The sequence below is a fragment of the Tinamus guttatus genome, unplaced genomic scaffold (assembly GCF_059628265.1).
Source record: "Tinamus guttatus ecotype Peru unplaced genomic scaffold, ASM5962826v1 Tinamus_guttatus_pri_ptg000576l, whole genome shotgun sequence".
NCBI classification, from domain to species: Eukaryota; Metazoa; Chordata; class Aves; order Tinamiformes; family Tinamidae; genus Tinamus; species Tinamus guttatus.
Window position 1 is genome coordinate 291456 of NW_028289110.1, and position 20473 is coordinate 311928.

The 20473-nt window shown below is 50.3% G+C and overlaps 1 protein-coding gene across 2 annotated transcripts in view; it reads right to left on the reverse strand.

Moving 5' to 3' along the window:
- Positions 1–20473, reverse strand: part of GNAO1 (G protein subunit alpha o1) — a 103489-nt gene that overhangs the window by 31937 nt on the left and 51079 nt on the right. For both annotated transcript variants that reach the window (XM_088534591.1, XM_088534592.1), the window contains exon 4: positions 8182–8342. In XM_088534591.1, coding sequence (XP_088390717.1) covers positions 8182–8342 — 161 coding nt within the window. The remainder of the gene's footprint in view (positions 1–8181; positions 8343–20473) is intronic.

The window sequence follows — 20473 nt, forward strand, 5'->3', positions numbered from 1 at the left end:
TTGGGGTCTCAGAGCTACCACATTTTGTGGTCCAAGTTTGCCATTTGGGAGCCCTGAAATTTTGTTCCAACCCCAGCTGTTTGGCCCAGCAGAGAAGGGGTTACAGCCAAGCAAAGAGCCTCACGAATCCCCAGCAAAAGGGAGGCTTGGACAAAGTGCCAAAATCCGCCCTGACATTTCCTTGGCTCCACTCCCTGGCGCGGTTTGTGCCTGGTTTCTTTCTCCCTCCTCTCTCTTTGCTCCTTCTCACACAGAGCAGGTCCTGCCTCACCCCAGCTCCGAAGCATTGCTCTCCTCCTGGCTCCCCCAGCCCCAGAATGGGTTTGGGAACTGCTTTTCCCATGCACTTTGCCTGCAATCCAAGCACTGCCAGTTGGGAAGGGAGTGCTTTGGCAGCGGGTGCTCTGTTCATCCACAGATGTCTGCGCAGACAGGAATTTGCCCCTTTGGGGGAGATTTTCACCTCTGCAGGGCTGAACGGCAGGGAATGGGGTTGCAAAACCCTCCTGGTTCAAGCAGGGAAGGCAAGCGACTGGCCAGGTGTCTCGGGGAAAACGCCTCCAGCCCTGCTCACTGTATTCAGAAGGAAACCCCCATTTCCTTCTTCCTCACCTAGAGCGTAGTAGGAAATCAATAGGTGCAGGTTGAGTATTGGCTCAGAGCTTGCCCTGGATAAGCGGGAAACAAAGTGGTGTTTGCTTCGGGGATAATTAGAGCTATTATATCAATTAGGCTGTGAAATGAGCCTGGGGCTCTGCGAGGCAAAGCTGGACTTCAGCGTGACCAGCTTGGCAGCCAGCTGGGACTCTCCTCCCTGGGAGCCGGACCTGGAACCAGCCTCTTTTCCCCCGACCTGGGAACAGTTTTCCAATAGTTGTCTTAATAAATATTAAAAAAAAAAAAAAAACATTTTTTTTAGTGCAGCTTCTGATTGGGCTTGGATGTAGCTCATAAATCTTTTAGATGTTTCAGCTTAAATATACACGAATGCTCTGGCAAAAAAAAAAAAAATCAAGTGTGTCTGCACCAAATCTGTCACCCTTTGCAGGAAGAGAAGAAATCTGTTGGTTGTCGGTGGGAGTGGGTTATCCTGGGACTTGGGCTGTGGTGTGGCAGATTTCCCCAGGATAAATCTAGGGGATGAGTTTGGGGCTTGTTGGTGCTGACTGTTCCTGCTCTCTAAGCAAAATGGGAAGGGAGAAGGGATCATTTCCAAACTCTGGCACAGTCCCCTCTCCTTGGACAGCGCTGGCACATAGGAACTCAGTGCATTTCCTGCTATGTTACAGCAGCCTTGCACTGTGGACAACTCATTGTGCTTCGTCTACGTATTTTTCGAGGCCAAAAAAAATTGAAACTTTTGGGGATTTTTAGGTTCTTTTTTGGTCACAATCTAATTCCTGCACAAATTAGTTTGAGCTGCCAGCTTGAGTAGCCAAGTAGTGGCACCACAAGTAGCCTATTTATGTCGCCTTAAAAAAAAGGTGGCAGATCCAGGCACTCAGAATGCATCTGCTTGGAGGCTGGCACTCCAACCACTGCGTGACATGAATAAAACCATCGCTTGGGGAAGGGGAAATGGCAGGATATTTTCTGCTCCTAACGCTCCTAACCTGTATCCTATCCTGGATACAGGTGCTGCTGCGCTGCTCCCCTTGCCCTCGTGTTCCATCCGACGAGGACAGTGGGAATGCTGCCCCCCGTCCTGTTGAGCTCCATCAAACACCCCTAGCCCTGATGGATGCTGTGGGCATTAACTACCATTATATTTAGTCCAATCAGGCAGTTTGATTCCCAGCCAGACACTGTGCTGTAAGGATGCTACGTGGCAGTGAAAAGTGGCACAGGGGTCTTTACCCTTCAGAAAGGGATCCACCTACGCAGCCTTTCTGCTTCTGCTTGCTGCGAGGTCTGTGCTACCCCCGGGTCTCTTCAGACAGATCTCAGAGCTCTGAAAGACCCACAGCTAAGGATGAACTGAATTTTCTGTGGAGCACCATTTGCTATTTTGCAGAAAAAGGCAGCAAATGAGGCAGCAGAGCCTTCTTTCAGCTGATGAAACCTCAGCTCTGTAGCTCCTGCTCCTCAGGGATGTAGTTCAGAAGGGGTGGACCTACCTCCTCATCCCACAGATGGGGAAAAGAGAGGCCTAGAGAGGCCTAGAAGGTGCCTGTGTTGCTTCCCCAGAATGGCTCTTGGTCAGCCCAGGCACTGCCAGGCTTTGCAGGGCTGCTCCTCCCGGGAGACCTTGTGTCCTGGTTGTGGGAGCGAAGCAACATGAGTGATTCCAGGGAACTGACCCTGGGCTTCAGGCGCTATTTGTTTTTTCTCATCACCGAAGGGAACTTAATTATTCAAAGCTAGCGGCCATATTTACTTGCAGGAGCAAATTAAACCATAAATTCAGACAAATGGTGCCTACATCTCTGCCTTGACTATCATGATGTATTTTCTCTTTCTGCTTTATTGGTGCTTGAGCTGCGAGACTCAAAGGTAGAGCAGTCAATAAGCAGCGCAACGGCGTCATCCCAATTAATTGGATTGCTCCATTTATACTGCTGCTCCCTCTGATTAAACACAAGCGAGCTCGAGCGACAGGGGCAAATACAGAGCGCTCCCAGAAAAACATCTTCTAATGCAAAAGCTGTGATGAGAAAAATGGAAGCTCTGCACCTGATGGGAATATTAATGCAAAACCTTGACCTATAATTTTTCTTTCTTCAGTCTGAGGGAGGCGGCAATAACTGGAGCTCGTTAAAATGGAACAAGTGTCCTGCACGCTACATGATGTAAAGGGTTATGTGGCTGCTGAAACTCATTTCATAGAGATCTGAAGCACAGAGTGCTTGTTTAAGGTAGGAAGGCTTGGACTTATTACTTGCACAAGCACTAGATTAGCCTTGATGGTCTAAACAGGGTTGAATAGCTGTTGCCTGGCTGAGTGTCACCTCTTCTGCAGTCCCTGGTAGTTCTGCATAGCCTGTGCGTGTCGGGTTCATTCCTTCTGCCTTAGTCCATGGGCCACAGAGAACTGGCTAAAAACCGGAGCCTTCAGCCATCAGGGAGGTGGAAAGAGGCAATTTTGTGAAGAGGACACAATGAACACAGGAGCTAACAGAGCCTTATTGCTATGGGGTTGTATTTCAATGGGGTGAGGAAGGGAGGGACATAGTCATGGTATTTTCTAGAGTTTGGCTGCAACCATCCCAGGCAGGGACTCACCTCCCTTCAGAGGCTCTATGGCAGCCTCAGTCACCTCCTGCTGAAGACTTGCTTCCTGACAGCCAGCTCTAGGATTTCTGTCCCTGCCATATATATTGTCTCAGTGACAAAGTGACACCAGCGCACACGATGTCTCTGTCCTCACAGCTCTGCTGCTGCCAGCCCCATCTGCAGCATGGAAAGGGCTGGCACCCGTTACAGTGAGCGCACAGCTCGTGCTCTTCTACCATGGGGTGCCAGCCAAAGCCTTGGGGACCTCTGTCTTCTTCTCCCTTTACAACCCAGCATCATTGGATAAAGGCTGAGGGGAGAAACAAAAGACAGAACCAAAAGTGCCAGTATGTGATGGTTCTCTGGAGGGCGTCTGCTTCAAATGCACTATTCAAAGCAAGGCCAACTGCAAACTTAAATCCAACTTCAGAGTTAGATCAGGTCGCTCAGTTTTGAGTCTTTCCAAGGATGGAGACTTTTCCGCCTTTCTGGGAAGCCTGTTTGAATGCGGGCTGGTTGGGGCTCAGTCCAGGAAGCAGTTTGCTGTATCACAAGAACATCTGGCTCTAATTTCTTGACTTTTCTCCACGTAAAGTGGGTGTTGGCATGTGAGATGTAATAGCATTAGTAAGAAAGAATATATCATGAGGCAAATGCAATTCTTTTGCCAAGAAGAGACCAGAAAACAGTCCTGGGTGGGAGGGAAGGTACCAGTGTTATATTCCAAGTTTGGTGCAACACTTCTATCAGTCACTGCCAAAGGAAGAGACCGAGGTGTTGTTCAGTTTGGGGGCATGTTTTGGCCACAACTGAGACACGAGGGCTGCAGTTAGATATGTTAGGGCTGTAGATATGATTTTCTCTCCTCAGTGAGCAGAGACCTGTATCTCTCTTTGGAGGCATCTCACCCTCCCTTGGCTCCCTACAGAGAAAGCCAAAGGCAACAAGCTTCCTAGCCCTGACACCTCAGATATGTGTGAAGATGGATGGGTTGAATGCAGGCCTAAAACATTTTGCAGTTTCACTGAAGTTTCACAGCCCTGGCATTATCAAATGATCTTTCAATGTGCTTGGAAGCAAGGAGAGAATAACTTGAATTTTGACATCTACTTGATACAGATTCTGGCTTTTCTTGTGTTCGTGTGCTTGCAAACTGTCTCTGTCTATGCATCTCACGGGGCCTGTGCCCACTGGGCTAGGTACAGGAAAATGAGTGCTCATGTGGAGGCCCTGCCTGCTCCATTCCCCTATGGAAGTTTGGAGGCTTCTCCCCACCTCCAGGTGCCTAAGATGCCACTTGTCCTAAGCGCCGTGCTCTAGTGACCAGCCTCAAGTTGGGAACTCAGCGATAGGAAACACAAGGCAAGTTTTGAATCTGAACAAAAGAGATTAAGGAAAGCAGCTGGAAACCCCCGTTTTGCTGATTTTGAATGCGAATGTGGGCCACAGATATGGTCCCACTGACAAACACTGGCTGGACAAGAAAAAGACGTCAGGAGTGCTCAGACTTCTTGATGATCAGAGGTAGATTTAGTTGTTAGGCATTGAGACAAGAAAGAAAGGAGATGAAGTAGGAATGAAAACATAATCAAGAGATTAGGAAAGTAGAACTCAATCCACCCATAAATTTGCCTTAGGGAGGGATGAAAAAAATGTAATAGCACCAAACGACAAAGCCAACTGCTGCATCTAACTATCTCCCCTTCCCTTCCCTTCCTCCTTACTTACTCCCTTGTTCCTTACTCCTTCTCTTCCAGAGTCTCCCCTCTTCCTTCATGACACCTTTTTCTTTGCAAACGGCACTGTTCTCCCTTCTCATTTCCTTCACAGTATGTAACAAATCCTTGCTAAAGACAGACTGACTTTAGAGCCTAAGCAAAACGGCAACTGGGTGGGAAAGTCGATGCCGTTAAGCAAGGGTGCATGGGAGTGCAGGAAGCAATGTGCTTCTGCCCATCATCGCTGGGAGAGAAGAGCTGTTACTTACTTATGTTTAGGCTAACATGAAATATTAAATCTATTTTCCGTGAAATTAATGACGGACTAAGAACCATGCTGCTAGCTCTTAAATGCCATTGATTAGCCTGTGACTTAGTCTCCCAGGGGACACAGCAGAAGGCCTGTTGTTTGAGGCATTGAAAATAAATGTGAAGCCCTTCACAGACAAAGTGCTGCACTGGCCAGGAGGAGGGAGCACTGTCGACAGGGCAGGCCTGGTTTTCATCCTGTTGCACCATCTCTTTGCAAGTTGTTACTGGGGACACTGCAGGGGACGGTCGCTGTGTCTGGCCTATGTCCCTACATTTAATAAAGGAGATCACAGTGCTCACTCCCCATCGCTACTTACAAACTTGGGTGAACGTTTTGCTTGGAATTAACTTTTCTCAGTCTTAAAGAAATACCTTTTGTACCTGCTAGTGTTTTAAATCCATTATCAGTGTTTATAAAAATAAGTCTTTTCCTACGGAAAAAAATAAAAAGTCTCAAATCTTTCACTCATGCAGAAGAAAACAACCCCAAAGCATTCAAGGATTAAATGAAAAATATGCCGCTTTTCACTGGGGATCCACTGGGCGTGAGTAAGTGCCAACTGAGTTCTCACTTGCATCGCCATCTGCTACAGTGCAGCAAGGCCTAGAGGTGCAGCAGGACGTGTTAGTGTCCCAGCCTCTGACAGCATCTTTGCTCAGGGTGATTGAACCACCAGAGGCTCCTAAATGGCTGCAGATTTGCAAACGCGAAGAGTTTTGTTATCTTTAGCTGAACTAACACCAAGAAACCAACTGTCCAGCCACAACAAAACTCACAGCTTGCACATGGAGAGAGGCGGCTCTGACTTCCTCTGGCTGCAGATGCATCCACCAGCTAGGAGAAAGGGAGGCTTTCAGGATGCAAGGGCTGGGGCTTCATCTCTGCCTCACTGCCACAGCTCTGAATGGTGCTTTGATGGTGATTGGTGAGTTGATCCCCAGTTGTGAGAGGTAGAAACTGCCCCAAAAGGTCTTAAATCCTGCTAGCTTGTTTATAGGGCACATGGCAAATCAGGCTCTGGCTCGAGTGCATCTGAGAGCCAAGCAGGTGAACAAGAGCATGCCCAGCACCAGCTCCCTGGTACAGGTGTCTGGCTGCTCCATTCTTCACTTAGGGCCAGGTAAGTCCGATGACTAACCAAAAAAATGGGTAAGTTCAATGTGTAGCCAAATAACGTGTTTCTACTTATTCTAGCAGCAGGAGTGCATAAGGCAAAGGGCTTTATTTCCTCTTCTATCATCCCTTCCATCATCATCTCTTTTTTTGGTGTTGGTTAGTTTGAGAATTTCAATGCAGTGCAAGAGATTTTGCCAAATATACTGAAATTAATCTTGCTGGGATGCAACTATCCATTGATATTGCTGTGAACAGCACAACACAGAGCCCCGTGAGTTATGTCTAGAGACTGCTTGTGGTTTCAGAGCTCTTGCTGAGGAATTGCCCAGCATCTGGTCACACTGTGAGGGTTACGCTTATTATTCTCAACTGCTATATTGCATGGAAGGAAAATCAAAATAGTTTCCTCAATGTAAATGGCTCTAAAACCAGTTAAAGAATTTTCCACAAGGTTGTAATGCAAATGACTGGGCTTTTGTGTAATTTATATCTCTAAGGATATGTTTTTGCCATCAGATTCTTCTTTTGTGAGAAAAAAAAAAGAGTAAAAAAAAACTTTTCTGGCAAGAAAGGCAGATTTCACTGTTACAGGCAATGAAATACAGATTGAACATGACTTTCCACTCAGCAGTGATTAAAAGTTTGCATAATGTCAGGACCATCACTTCGATGTAGCTGTTCCCGGTGTGAGCTAGTTGGGTAGGACGCTGTGACACATCTGCAAGCCTCCTGCTTGGTGTTTGGCCCGTGCCAAGGGATGCGTCAGCGCAGCATCCGCAGCAGCAGCAGCAGCCGAGCTCACTGGGGACAAGCTGGGACCTACTTGTGGAGATCAGGACCCTTGTGCCCAACAAAACCGTCTCCCAGTGCATGGCACCATGTTTTGCTGCACACTATGCAGTCTATATGGAGGAAAAATATTTCCCTGTCACCATGCTGGGGAACCTCTATGCTTCTGATTGCCAAAAGGCGCATGGGTATAGCCGGAAAAGGGAGCAGTCTGTTCTTGCTTGCTCCATATACTTTTACTTAACCATTTTTTGCTGACTGCTGTCCAAGTGCGGAGTCAGGGGAGCTTCTCCCTGAACATAAAAGTTGCTCTCATGCTGTGGTGGAAATTATGAGATGAAATGTTGTAGTCTCCTTGCCTGGGTCGAGGCATGTGGATTGGAGGAATTATCATAGGACGGGGCCTACACTGAAAGTGGGGAAACACTCGCTGTTTCTTTAGGGCCAGAGCAACTGTTTATGGGTAAAAGTCTTGTCTTTATAAAGGGATGAACCAAAGATGTGGATTCAGACAGTCATGATCAAAAAGAAATCTTAATTTGGTCCCTACTGGTACAGATGTCACTGGCTGTATTGTGGGAATAGTACAAAATACCAAAGGCAAAGAGTCCCCCTGGCCTTGGTATGAGTAAGAGTGTCAGGAAACAGAAGCCATGAGCTGTACTGCCTTACAAAGCAAAGTGTCACCTCCTTTTACTGTCTCTCAGCAAACAAACCCTTGGTCATGTCCCAGGAGTGCTCTGCCTTTGCTCCTGAGATCTGTGTTTGCAGAAACCTGCGCGGACTCTCTGGGGGCAGTGTGGGAGCCTGGGTTGTTGGGTCGTGAACCAGCCCAGACAGGCAAGGGGCAAAGGGAAAGCCCTGCCTGGCTCTCAGCAGCCGGCAGGCCCCACACAGCCCGTTCTGCAGCACAGCTCTGTCCCCATCCCCGACTGCAAAGATGCTCAGCATTCTAGGAGTCGCTATGGTTAACACTTGAGCAAGCCCAAATGCAACCTGTTAATGCAAAAGCCAGTGGACAGAGATACTCACTATTGGGCTGAGTCATTAAGCTGATATTCCCGGGACCGGTTGAAGCATTCTTGGATACCAGAGTCTGCCCAGAGTCTCATCATAGCTGACAGCAGCTCTGGAGAGAAGGGCTCTGTGTCCTCCATCCGACTTACAACGTCGCAGACCATCTTGGCATCAGCCTGCAGAGAGAAGAAACCAGAGGTCAGGGGGATGCAGGAGGCAGAGGTCTCACAGACAGGCCCCCAAAGCATCAGCCTGTGTTTGTTGGGCTGGGACCCCAGGATCCAGACCGTATGACCTAGCAGAAAGGGGGAGAGGAGGTTGCAGCAAGGAAGTGAAAAGGAAATATTTCCTTGTGCAATGTGTAGCGTGTGAAAAACAATTTCTGTTCAGCAGATGAATCAGTCTGCTATGTTTGTCCTGAGCCTCTTGGTAAGCAAAGGAAATTCATACGTGTACAAGAGCTTTTGGACTTGTTAGTAGTGATGGATGTCTTGCAGGGATTCCTGTTTTACACTCTATTTAACCTTACGGAAGTTGGGATCATTTGTATCAGGAGTAGCAGAAGCGCTTCCGAAACAATTCTTTTCTGATGCTGGTTCATTGCTTTTTCTGATTCCCGGTTATTTCTCGCAAGCCCGTGTCTCTGCTGCAGGGGCTAGCTCATGTTAATACATAACACCTTGGCTGTCTGCAGCGCTTTGTGATTCAGATGAGGAGGAATCTCCTGTGGTTACAGAGTATGGCAACCAGGCAGGACCAGCTGGTGATTTTTGGATGGAATCTTTCTGTTCGTTTTTGGGGTCAGAAAAATCCGATTCACTTGGAACAGAAACTTTTTATTCTGACACAACTTGGGTCTGGGAGATGTCTCAGACTTGGGATGGGAGCGTCTAGACAGACTTGGAATAGGAATTGCTGAGTCCAGCCTCACACTAATGGTCACAAGTGGCTGAGATGCTCATTTGGAAGTGGTAGACCCAAATTCCTGACGCTCCTCTGCTTAGAATGCAGAAAGTGGATCTCCCACCCCTTCCTAGACTCCTGGAGCCCCAGGATGCTCTTTATTTTGCAGAGTTTTTCTTTCATGGCTTTGATAATGGAAAGATTTGGAAAAGTTTCACGTTTCTACTAGCTGAAAAAAAAATGACTTATTATATTTAACTGACAAAAGGGAGCTCTTGACCTGTACGTGCACCTACAGCAACCACAGGCTGCTGGGGGAAACGTGGTTCAGCAGAGCCGCTTTAGGGGCTGCACTGATGTTCATGGACATCTGTCTCACCAGAAATGCGAGTCTTGCAAACAGAGGCATGGACAGAGCTCTGGTCTCGCTGTCATCGTCCCACAGGCAATGATCTCCCATCACAGCAATCTCCCACGAGCACAAAGTCCCCACAAGTTTGGTGCCTGGTTCCTGGTGAGCCTGCTCCTCACCTCCTGGAGAAGGGCCTCTCCCAAATGGCTCTCCCAGGACTATGGGCTGCAACATGATTTATCCCGTTACTCTTCCCTGCCAGGTGCTGTTGCTGCTCCTGTCTGATGTTCAGTTAATTTAGCAGCTGGGTTGGGAATGGCCCAGCTATGAGCAGGCCTCTCCCTAGGATCCTCTGCAGACAAGGTGCTATAGGTTTTGCAGCCGATTATTTCTTCAGACACAGGAATTATGATAGGGGAGGATGGTCAATGTTGAAAAGCACATGATCTAAGCGTGTGTTTGGGAAGACCATCATGTGTGACGCAGATTGCGTGGCCAGGGGCAAAACTCTTTTGCAGCACCTATTTGTCGGCTACTGGAATTGCTGAAAAACTGCCAAGCACCAAACTGCTACTGCTGGAGTCTGAGGCTGCTGGAGATTTCAGCACTCCACGAAAGAGCTTGAAGTCCCCATCACATTAAGTCTTTATGGGCCGAAAAAGTCTCAGTACTGTATGGAGACATAAAACTTAATGGGGTGGAGTCTCTACATGTTGAAGACTTTATGAACCTGAAGTCTTTATCACAACATACATAACTTTATATTTTACAGCCCAGAAATCTCCTAGCTCTCTGCACAGACTCGATATTGAGAAATAGGGCTGGTGACTCACCCCTCAGGGCCAAGGCAAAGGCGGGACCATGCAGAGTGCAGTTCATTTCTGCTCTGGAGAGCTGCTTCCTCTCCATGGACATTCATAAATCCTCAGTGGTGTTTTCCTACAACGCTCACTCTTCCTGCCTTTCCACACATGTCAGATAATACAAAGCCTGCTGGTGGCCGCTCTGCCCAGCACAGGAGGGCATCTGAGGGGTGACTAATGCCACCCTTCACTTGCGTCCTTTGTAAAAACGGGATCCTGGGCGTTCCCTGCGCAATGCGCGCTGCACCACAGCTCTTAATTTTACCCCCAATTTATAATTTTATACCCCAACTCGTAATTTTATTGTCCCAGAAAAAGCAGGGGAAATGAGCATTTGAAGCCACACTGTTCTCCCTGGCGAGGATAAAGCCCCTCTGCCAAGGAGCGTGGGGCTAGGTGTGAGGTGCTGACTGTGCTCAATGATCTAACGAGCAATTAAGGCTCCAAGGAGAGAAGATGCCCCTTTCTTTTCTCCCTCTCCAGGCTGCATCTCTTGCTGGGAATGACATTAAAATCGCCAGCCCCCTCCAGGCCCAGCAGGTAGATTTTTAAAGCCTGCCTGGTTGACTTTCCTCTCGCCTCCTCCTGGCTCCGGCGCTCGCCCTGCTCCCGAGGTGAGCGGAGCTGAGCCCCCTGCCACGCTTGGCCGCTGCGCCCGAGCAATTAAACAGCAGAGCAAACGAGGCCAGCCGCCTCACTCTTCCCACCCCACCGAGGCATGAAGATCACTGCGGTATGTCAGCTACCTCGGGAGCTAAAAATAGGTGGCCGCCTGCCCCGGGGCTGCTGGAGCAAGGAGCTGCAGACGGAGCGGTGCTTGGCTCTTGCACGGGGCCAGACCCTCGGGAGCTGCAGGGCTTTGTGTTGCTCCCTGCGGGAGCTGCATCTGCTCGTCTCTGTGTCACTCCTGACCGCTGAGTGCATCCGTCTGCAGTGTGAGCTACGGAGCTGGCCCTTGCCTTGGAGAAAAGCAGAGTTTGGGCACTGTGGGAGGGTGAATTACCCTCTGGTCTGTAGCGATGGAGCTGCCGGGCCCGGCAGGGAGGCACACGGCCGTGAGCTGAGGCGATTCCTTATGGCCGGGCAAGCTGGGTTCCATAGGAGAGCGGAATCCATGGCTGGATGCAAACAGGGAGCTTGCGAGCTCACCAGGAAGCGAGTTTGTGTTTTCCTAGCACTGTGCTACGTGTGTATATTTGTCTCGGAGCCATGATAGGAAGTCAGTCTCTCTGCTAACCTGGCCATAACAGCTCTTATTTAATTGTCTCCCGTATGTCATTTTCCCCAAGAAGCCTGAGCATGATCAGCAAGCAACCCGAGACTTTGCAATGGCCACTGGCCTGTTATCTTGCTGGAAGGAAGAGGGGCTGCTCGTAGCCATCAGACAACGTTGGCAGTGATGCTTGTCTCGCCGAGCTGTTATTTTTCATCATACAAATGCACCCATTTACAGCTCAGACTTTTCAACAAAGATAATGGTGAGATCGAATAATATTGGCTGGTTCTGTAGCTATAAACCTCCTTTGCCTTTCTGCAACACATATTCCATAATATTCCCTGCTTGCTTGGGCACTGCCCCAGCTACCTCACTTGTAAAAGTGCAAGTTCTGCAGGAAGCAGCACTTCCCTCACCAGAGAGGAGGAGCTCCCCTACTGCCCATCACCGCAGAGTCAGGCCTGAAGCCCCAAGAGGGGGAGAGTGAATCCGATTTTTCCAAACAGGGATGGGAAAGCTAGAAAGCATGTGCTGCAGAGTCCCCAAATGGGGAAGTGCTCTGGCATGGGGGTGAGGGGAGGCTGGAAACACATATGGGCCTGTGAACAAAATCCTTGCAGGACAGGGCAGAGGGACGCTTATTCCGTCCCACAAGCAGTGGGGAAGCCCTGGCAAATGTCCCTGCGGCAGGAGGATTCAAAGCCGAGGGTTTTCACATCCCTGGCTAAATGCTGCCAGCGTGGGATTAGGAATAGGGCAGTGTCCCTGCCGGGAAGGCCCGTGGTGCTCCAATCAGTCATTAGCTCAGGGCTCCGCGCTTGGGGCCAAGCGGAGGGCACTCCAACCCGCTCTGCAATTAACAGAACAGCTTCATCCACCCGTCGTGGGATGAAGGACCAAGTCCGTGTGTTCCTGCCACCTGCCCGTGGGAAAGCGTGGAAGCTTCCATCAGAAATGTCCTGGTTTCACTGCATGGGCCTTTTTTGCTTGGTGATCTGGGACAAAAGTGTCTCCTTCGAGGACAAGGTGGATGGAAAAGATCTTTTCCCCCATAATCCCACAAGGTTTCAGCTCCCTTTAGCATCCTGAAAGGCTTTGTTTACATTAAAAAATGTTTTATTTTAAATGTAGGTCAGTTTTCAAACAAAGATTCTCTTTTCAAATGTCAGGTTGGAAAAAAATAAATAGAAACAAATCACTTCGGCCTTGCAGGAGTGAAAAATTGTTTTGAAAGAGCCTCCAAATTTGCAAATAATTTTTTCTTGGCCATGACTATCTACAAGTTTTGTCTTGATTACAAAAATGTTTGCAGTTGTATATATATATATATATATATATATATTAGTAGGTTTACTATTCCTCAGGCATTTCTGTCCAGGTCTCATCATAAACCTCATAGGAGCTTGCAACTTTGGTCTGGGAAGAGGAGCCCCGGCAAGATAGCAGTGCTTTGCGGTACGAAGCTTTCCCTACCAAACGTCAGCATTTACGTAGTGCCTCGGCCGACCGAGGTTGCATAACCCAGTCGTTTCTGGTCCCCAGGTGCCTCAGGGCAGCGCTGTAGCCCCAGGCGACCCTGGGGGCCTTGACAGCCGTCGTGACAGCACAGGGGAAGGGACGAAACGAGACGTCAGCAGAGCCTTTGGCCACCAGGGCTTATGGAGACCTGTCCTTGGGGTTCCCCCGTAGCAGACCCAAGGCTTTTGCTTATGTATTGCTGGGCACAGTGGCAGTTGTGGGTGTCAGTGCAGTCTCTTTGCGGGGCCGTTGGCAAGAACCTGCTCCTGTTTCGCGCTCTCCGCAGTGAGGATGGGACTGCAGGGGCGGCACTAGGTGCCAGGCTGGTCCCTGAAGGGAGGCCCAGGCAGGGAGGTGTCTTTCCGACGGCGTAGGAAGCGCAGGCACAAACAGGCTGGGAGCCCTGCAGAAATCTTTGAAGCTTCTCTCTGTATGTATTATTTATTCTCCTGGCACAAATATAGCATCAAAGGATGCTGGGCGCAGGAAGCCCGTATCCCGCTGGATTAGCCCGGCTCCGTCCCCACAGCATCGCGCAGCACTGACAGGCACGGGCAGAGAGCAAGAGCCCGGCCCGTGACGCCCGTCCACTTCCTCGCGCTGCGGCGGGAGCAGCAGGTCCGCGAGCACCAGGAGCGCCGGAGCCAACAGGCTCCCGCCGGCCTCCGCTCCCGCGGGGAGGCTTCCTGCGCTGGCAGCGCGCCGGCTGCCTCTTTGTGCGGCTCGTGAAAATACCCGCCAAGGGCTGGGGAGCAGCCGGAGCAGTGCCAGGGACGCGGAGCATCCGAGGGGCTCCGTCTCCCAGGCAACGCCCCGTCTCCTGGCTGCCTACGGAATGGAGCGGCCTGCGGGAATGAATAGCGTGGAGAGCGGAGTGGGAAGGGGGCTGCAAGGGGTGTCGTGGAGGGCAGCGGCGGCGCCAAGACGGAGCCGGCGAAGGCGGCCCTTGTGTGCAAGGCAGGGTCTTGCCGGGGCCGCAGCTCGGCTGCAACGTGCCGTGGGTTTGAGCAGCGCCGCGGCCCTTCCTCTCCTCTTCCCCGGAGACTCGTTCTGCTGATGAGCCGCTTGGCCATCGGCATCCTGGTGTTGGAACATTTCATTTCGCCAGTGCGTTCTCTCTGCGCTGCCCCGTGATCGATGCCCCGCAAGCAGGCAGAGGAGACGGGGGTGGCTGCTGCTCACACGCGTCTGGCCACCGCGGTGCTCCGTGCAGAGAGCTCTGCTGCTCGCTCCCTCTCCTCACAAGGGTTGTCATTAGTTTCTCTCCTGGGAATTCTTCTGACATCCCCCCAGTGGAGCCTGACCGGAATCTGGCCCTCGCTTCCGAGGCTTGGGCGCCGCGATTCGGGGCCGCCTCTGCCTCTGGCCACGAGAGATTGCCCTGCAAAGGGACAGCAGGCCTGGAGGCAGCAGCGGCCGCCTGGCCTTTCCTGGCGGGAGCGACACGGGAGATTCCCATCCCCGCGCCCCATCCCGCGTGAGGCTGCTCGCTGCACCCCTCGCCGGCCTCCTTTCCCACCAAGGAGAAAAGCCTCCCGTGGCGCTTTCCCTGCCCCCGGCCGCGGCGGCAGCACCTTTGAAGTGCCCTTTTCTTGCCTCCGGTTCAAGCTCTGGCAGACTCACTGGCGGTTTTCGGCATAAGCGTTTAAAGCAGTGCCCGGCGGCTCCTGCCACAGTGTCACCCTGCTGGGGACACGGCTGGGACTACGGTCCTGGTGACCTGCTACTGAGTGACACCGACTTGCACCGGGTCTGGGTCAGCCTCGTTTCTGGCTGCATCTCGGCCGTTTCTCGAGGCCACCCTCCCATCCTTTCATTTTTACCACTGACATTAAGCATTTAGAGCATAAAAATGACTAGTTTGTGTCTCTGCAGCTGCCACGTTTTGAGGCTGCTTGGGAACTGCTGCAGTTATTTGCCACCAACAGCCTAGGGAGTTTCATAAGGAGATCCTACATTTCTGGAGTGCTTCTTATCCCAAATAACTCAGTACAAACTGCTCATTTCCCGCGGAGCTGTCGCTGCGCAGCCGCCCAGGAGGCTGGGATTAACTGCAGGGGCTGTTCCGCGGCGCCGGGTACCGTGTTCAGCAGATTAGGAGGGGAAGTGGAGAGGCTGGTTTGCCAAACGAGTAACACCGACTTATCTGTTTCAGCTGGAGCTGCTCCAGGGCTTTAGGCATTTCTAGAGCCCGTGGACACCGCGAGGAATATTTAAGGAGGCAAGAAGTAATCGGCACGCTTTGGAGCTGCGCCAAGGCCCGGCTGTCAACGCGTCTCTGCTCTCACACGAAAGGGTCACGAGCCCCGTAGAGCCGCGGGTGCCCGGACGTACATCTTGGCTGGTGGCACCTAACGCTCTGCTGAAGCCCTGTGAGACACGGTCCACCTGCCCAGCTCCAATCTCAGGCCACGCATGCCGCTGTTTGCACTGTGTTTGGGTGATGTTTTCTCGCTGTCCCACCCTCAAGGCACCTCAGCCTTTTTTTCCCCCTCCTTCTCACTGTATTTCTGTGAAAAGCTGCACAAAACCCCTCTAAACATTGCCACGTTAGGAGCTTGTCATGCAACCAGATGGGAAAAGGTGCCCGACAAAATCTAACAAACTCTCCTTTCCACCCTGCCCTGCCAACCTGATGCACTAAGAATTTAATAAGCTCCTTCATTTCACTGTGAATCTTCACCCCCCGCTGGGGCAGTGAGCAGGAATTTTCTGGCCTCATAAATATTTCCCTGCTTCTGCAAACGGGCTGTTTTCCCCTTTCTCGTGCCCGTGTTAAGATGGCTGCTTTGCCCGCTCGCCATGTAAATTTAATAGCGCTCTGGAACCGCTGTCCTACATAAACGCGAGCGCGTTTCAGGAGGAACCTGCTAGTGGAGGAGCCATGCTGGTAAATCACTCCGAGCTGCTGCTCAAGGGGCTCGCGGTCAACAGCGCCTCGGCTAAAACAGCTCAAAAAAGTGAACGGAGGGAGGGAGGCAGGGAAAAATGAGCAGGGATCTTGGAGACCTCTGGAAGTGAAAGCTCTGGTGTGCTGTGCTCGGCTGTGCAGGGCACTGAGCGGCGGGTCTGGCCCCGCGAGGCCAGGCCAGCTGCAAGCAGCTCTGCAAGTCATTCACCAGCAACCGCTGTCTTGCTGCTGTCCCCACTTACACCCCAGAGGGTTTGGGCAGCGTGGCTATTTAGGGGAGGTGAATCCAGAGGCTGCGGAAGGGGAGTGGAGCTTTTGGAAGGTGCCTGGTCCCCGTCCCGATCCAACACCCATTGACCCCTCCAAGCCCTCAGAGATGAAATTGGGGGAATTAAAGCTCCAGGACCCAGGCACTGATTGCCACAAGTGCAAAAGGAAAGAGTTTCCCGAAGGATGTGTGTGTCCCTGGCATCTATTCCAGCACTGTGCACTAGCATCTCGTGCTAAACTCAAGCATCTCAATCCCCTTTTAGAAAATCCTCTACTTTCTCAGTTCTGGGCAATCAGTACATGGAAGCACCTGAATTCCCATCTCCAGACCTATTAAGAAATGAGCTACAACTCGAAGAGCCACAGGGATTTGAGAGAAGGCACAAGATCCAAACAGCGGTCCAGCACAGACCCTTTGCTTCCTCACCAAGCTCGGGAAGCAGGAGCTGACAGAGCTCTTGGGTTTCTGGGCTGCTTTCAGTCATTTAACTGGTGATGTGACTGCATATATCTACATCACTGTCCTTCACCCTGCTCTTTACTGATTCATCTGTTCCTCCAGCAAATATTTAAAACGAATTTGCTGCTTCTGCACCTGCAGAAGCAAACGAACCGCATGCGCAAGCGCTGTATTTTGAGATGTCAGTCCAATCTTTGGGAGGGCGTAATTAGGCAGATGTTTATCTGCCCATAATTAGCTGGGTTGATACTTCGCTTAGCTACACGGGATGACGGGGAGCCTTGTGAAAGTATCTTCTAGGTGTATATTCCAGATGTATGTAGTATATTCTACTCAGCCACGTGTGACAGTCACAAACCCCGCTCGCTCTGCCCGCTTTGCCCACGTTGGAGCTGCCCAGGCCTCGGGGATGACCGTCCCACATCATTTTGCTCAGCAATGGGTGAAATTATGTCTTTCACCAATCAATCTTCAGAGTTCTGGGGTTTTGATTTTTTTCACAGCAGGTTTTAAACCGCAGACGCTTTTCATGCGTTGCAACATGGCAAAGCAATTAAAATGCAATTTAATTTTGGTCTCATTGCTGATCAGTCAAGTGGGAATTCTGACTTAATCAAACTTTAATGTTTTCCTTGTAAAATCCAGCAAATCAGCCATGGGCCTGATAATTGAATTTTCAGATCCTGTATCAAAGGAGCAGTGCCATGCCTGGGACGAGCAGCAGTCTGCCTCGGGAAGAGCAAACGTGTGAAATGGAAAATTCTACATAATTCAGATCAAGATTTCAATACGCAGCTCCAGAGCTAAGAATAGACCGTGTTATTTACATCGCCAAAGGACAGGGCTGAAACTGCAGCGATCTTCTGAGAGCGAAGATGCTCAGCCCGCCACTCACCAGCGCTGTGTGCGCGGAGCCAAGGCGGAAAGCTGCCGAAAATTTAAAATATCCCTTAATTAAAAATAATACAAAATAGAGCCGCAGTGCTTCCCATGGCATTAGTGAAACTGCTCCTGTTTGCTCTAACATACAACGGAGTGAACCAGGCCATCCCAGCGATGTCCCCAGGCTTCGATGGGCCGCGGTCCCCAAAGCCACCAGGATGCTCCTGTTCGCCCTCGGTGGCAGGACAAGCAGAAGTCGCTCTCGTTTTCGCAAAACAAATGTGCCGACAGATTTAGGCTGCTCGGTTGTCTCCATGCCTCATTTAGAGAGTATTAAATCCTCTCACTTAAGTAATACCAAATGTTTTCATTACTGTAATGACAAAATATCCTCTCTGAATTTTTTTTCCTCTTGGTTTAATTTTCCTCTCACATCCACACACCAGACAGCACCGATACTTGGTACGTAGCAAAAATGAAGACGTTCTGCTCAGCTTTTCACTGTCAGAAATTGCAGCAGAATCCATTTCCCTGCAAATCACGGAATTTTGAGAAAGCTGCATTTTTAGACAGAAAATTACTTCCAGTGAAATAAATAACCTGGATTCAGCGCATGTGCTGGCATTAGCTCAGCTCCTTCCATCCAGGGGAAGGGGAGTAGGTTTTAAATTCATTCACTTGGATGTGCAGGCAGAAAAAAAAAACGGCCCTGATTTGTTTTGATGATGAAAACCTCCCAAAATACCAGTTGCTGATATTTCCTGTCCATCATTCAGAACGTGTTCTTGTAAAAGAGCAACAAGAGGAAATGTTTATCCTTGAACGGTGCTGGAAGCGCGTCTGCCTGCAGCTGCAAGTGCAGCTTTGCCACGGCTCGGCCTTGGAGACTGCAGAGACCTGTGCACACCTGCATCTGCAGAGCCACAAATGTCCCCATTTCTCCATTTCACCAGGGAGGTAGAAGGGTATTTGTGTAGATCTGAGGAATATGTGGGGTAACGGAGAGGTTGGCAGCCCTTTCTTCCTGAAAGCATTGATACAAATCTAGCCTAAGGGACAATTTCAAAGGGGAGCTGCAGATGAAGCTATCGAGAAGAGGGTGGTTTGGAGGCGATGATGAAGACGTGGTAGAGGGAAAGGTGCTCTCAGTAGCACATGACTTTCTAGTGTGTTATGTGTCGCATCACACTCTGGGCAAGAGCAGGGCTCTGTCTGTACCAGAGCCAGCTCTTCCCCCGTGCACTTCACACAGCAGTGATGCTTTTCCAGGAAAATGTCAGGGGAATGTCCTGCTGCGGTGGCCTACGGTGTAGCTGTTCCTCCTGCGCCTGCCTGATAAAGACACATTCTCCTAAGCGATGGGTAGCTGGGATTTGGGAACCTCTGCTGGGTCTGTCTCCCCAGGACAGAGCTGCTTGGGAACCACGGGGTACCCGTGCGGCACATCCCATAGAAAGAAAGTGCCAACCGCACTCTCCAGCACCCTGTAGCCTTATAGAATAGCATATTTTGCAGTGGAGAAGGTAGATGAACAAGGATTAACAAGTCGACAAGGCAGTTTCCTCTTCCAGCATTGACAGGTCAGACAGAGAGGGTGAGATTTAGGAGCAGCATCTTTGGGCAAGTCCACACCAGGGTCACTTCAGTTACAGCAGCGACCCTTGCCCTCAGTAACAGCTGCAGATAGTTTCTGCCTAAAGACAACCCACAACTACCTGCCCAGGTTCACCAGCAAACTCTTCCTCAGGTGCCAGTGGAGCCAGTGCTACTCACGTGCTAATGATGTGCAGCTGTGAGCATTTAGCAGGGCCACATAAATGGATAGAAAGGGGCACCAGGAGGGTTTTTGCTCTGGGAAGACAGGATGCTGGAGAGCTGAGTGTGTGCTGGGCAGGCCTGGTGTAAGTACCTCTCTCTTGCTGTCCCTGTCAGCCCAAGGGTGCTACGTGCTTGAGGTGATGGGTCATGTTCAGCTGTAGCTGTTAGGGCTTCTACTAGAAAGCCCAGGCTCCCTTTAAGGCACGCCTGACAAGTGATAATGTGAGATGGGCTGACTGCAGCAGGGCTCTGATGCTACTGACAGGTGAATTTTATCTTTAAGGTGGAGTTATTAATATGCAACCAAGTTAAAGGTGGTAGGGCTATGGCTGATGTTTTTCTTGATGTTTTTCTTTGCTCTCATCCTTTTATTTAAACTTTGTATCTGTATGTGGTAGACTTTCAAAATAATCATATGTGCAACTTGCGGAGGAAAAAAAAAAAAAGCCTAACCCTTTTTAATGGCTAGAGGAGCTATCTGCTACCAGTCAATTCTCTCTACAACCTGACTACTCTTTTCCAGCCAGCTGATTGCCTGGAGGCACCGAGCACCTGCCTCACCTCAGAAGGAGCTCTGGCAGCTCCCCGATTTGTGTCTGGAGGCAGCAAATTATGGAGCAGACAGACCTCCCCTCAAGAGGAAAAGCTGTGGCTGCCTCCTGATACCCAGACAATGCTTCACACACGTGAGTGACTGCTTAATTTTCTCCTTGTTGATGGCTTGTCCCCTGGTTGGATAGTGGCGTCTTTGGTGTCCACTGTCACCCAAGGGCTGCTACATGTCTTGCTTTCCCTGTAGTTGATGCTGAAAGGGCTGGTCCAGGACATGGTGTGATCAGCTGTGCTGGGCTCTGTGTTGCCCTGGGAGCAGAGCAAGGTCATGGCTTTGAGGCTAACAAATCTTAATGTTGGGTGTTTTTCCTTTAGAAAGAAGCAATTTCTGTTGCCTTTGCAGTAAAGGTATTTTTGGACGTCTAACTCAGCTGTTCAGATGCTGCTGTGATGTGGGGAGTACTTTTGAATTTAGAGCTTCTGTTACTGAGAGTAAATATGGGAGAGGGGAATTCAGGAAGGGTTAACTCTGGGCCCCAGTGCTACTGTTTCTAAAAATCCT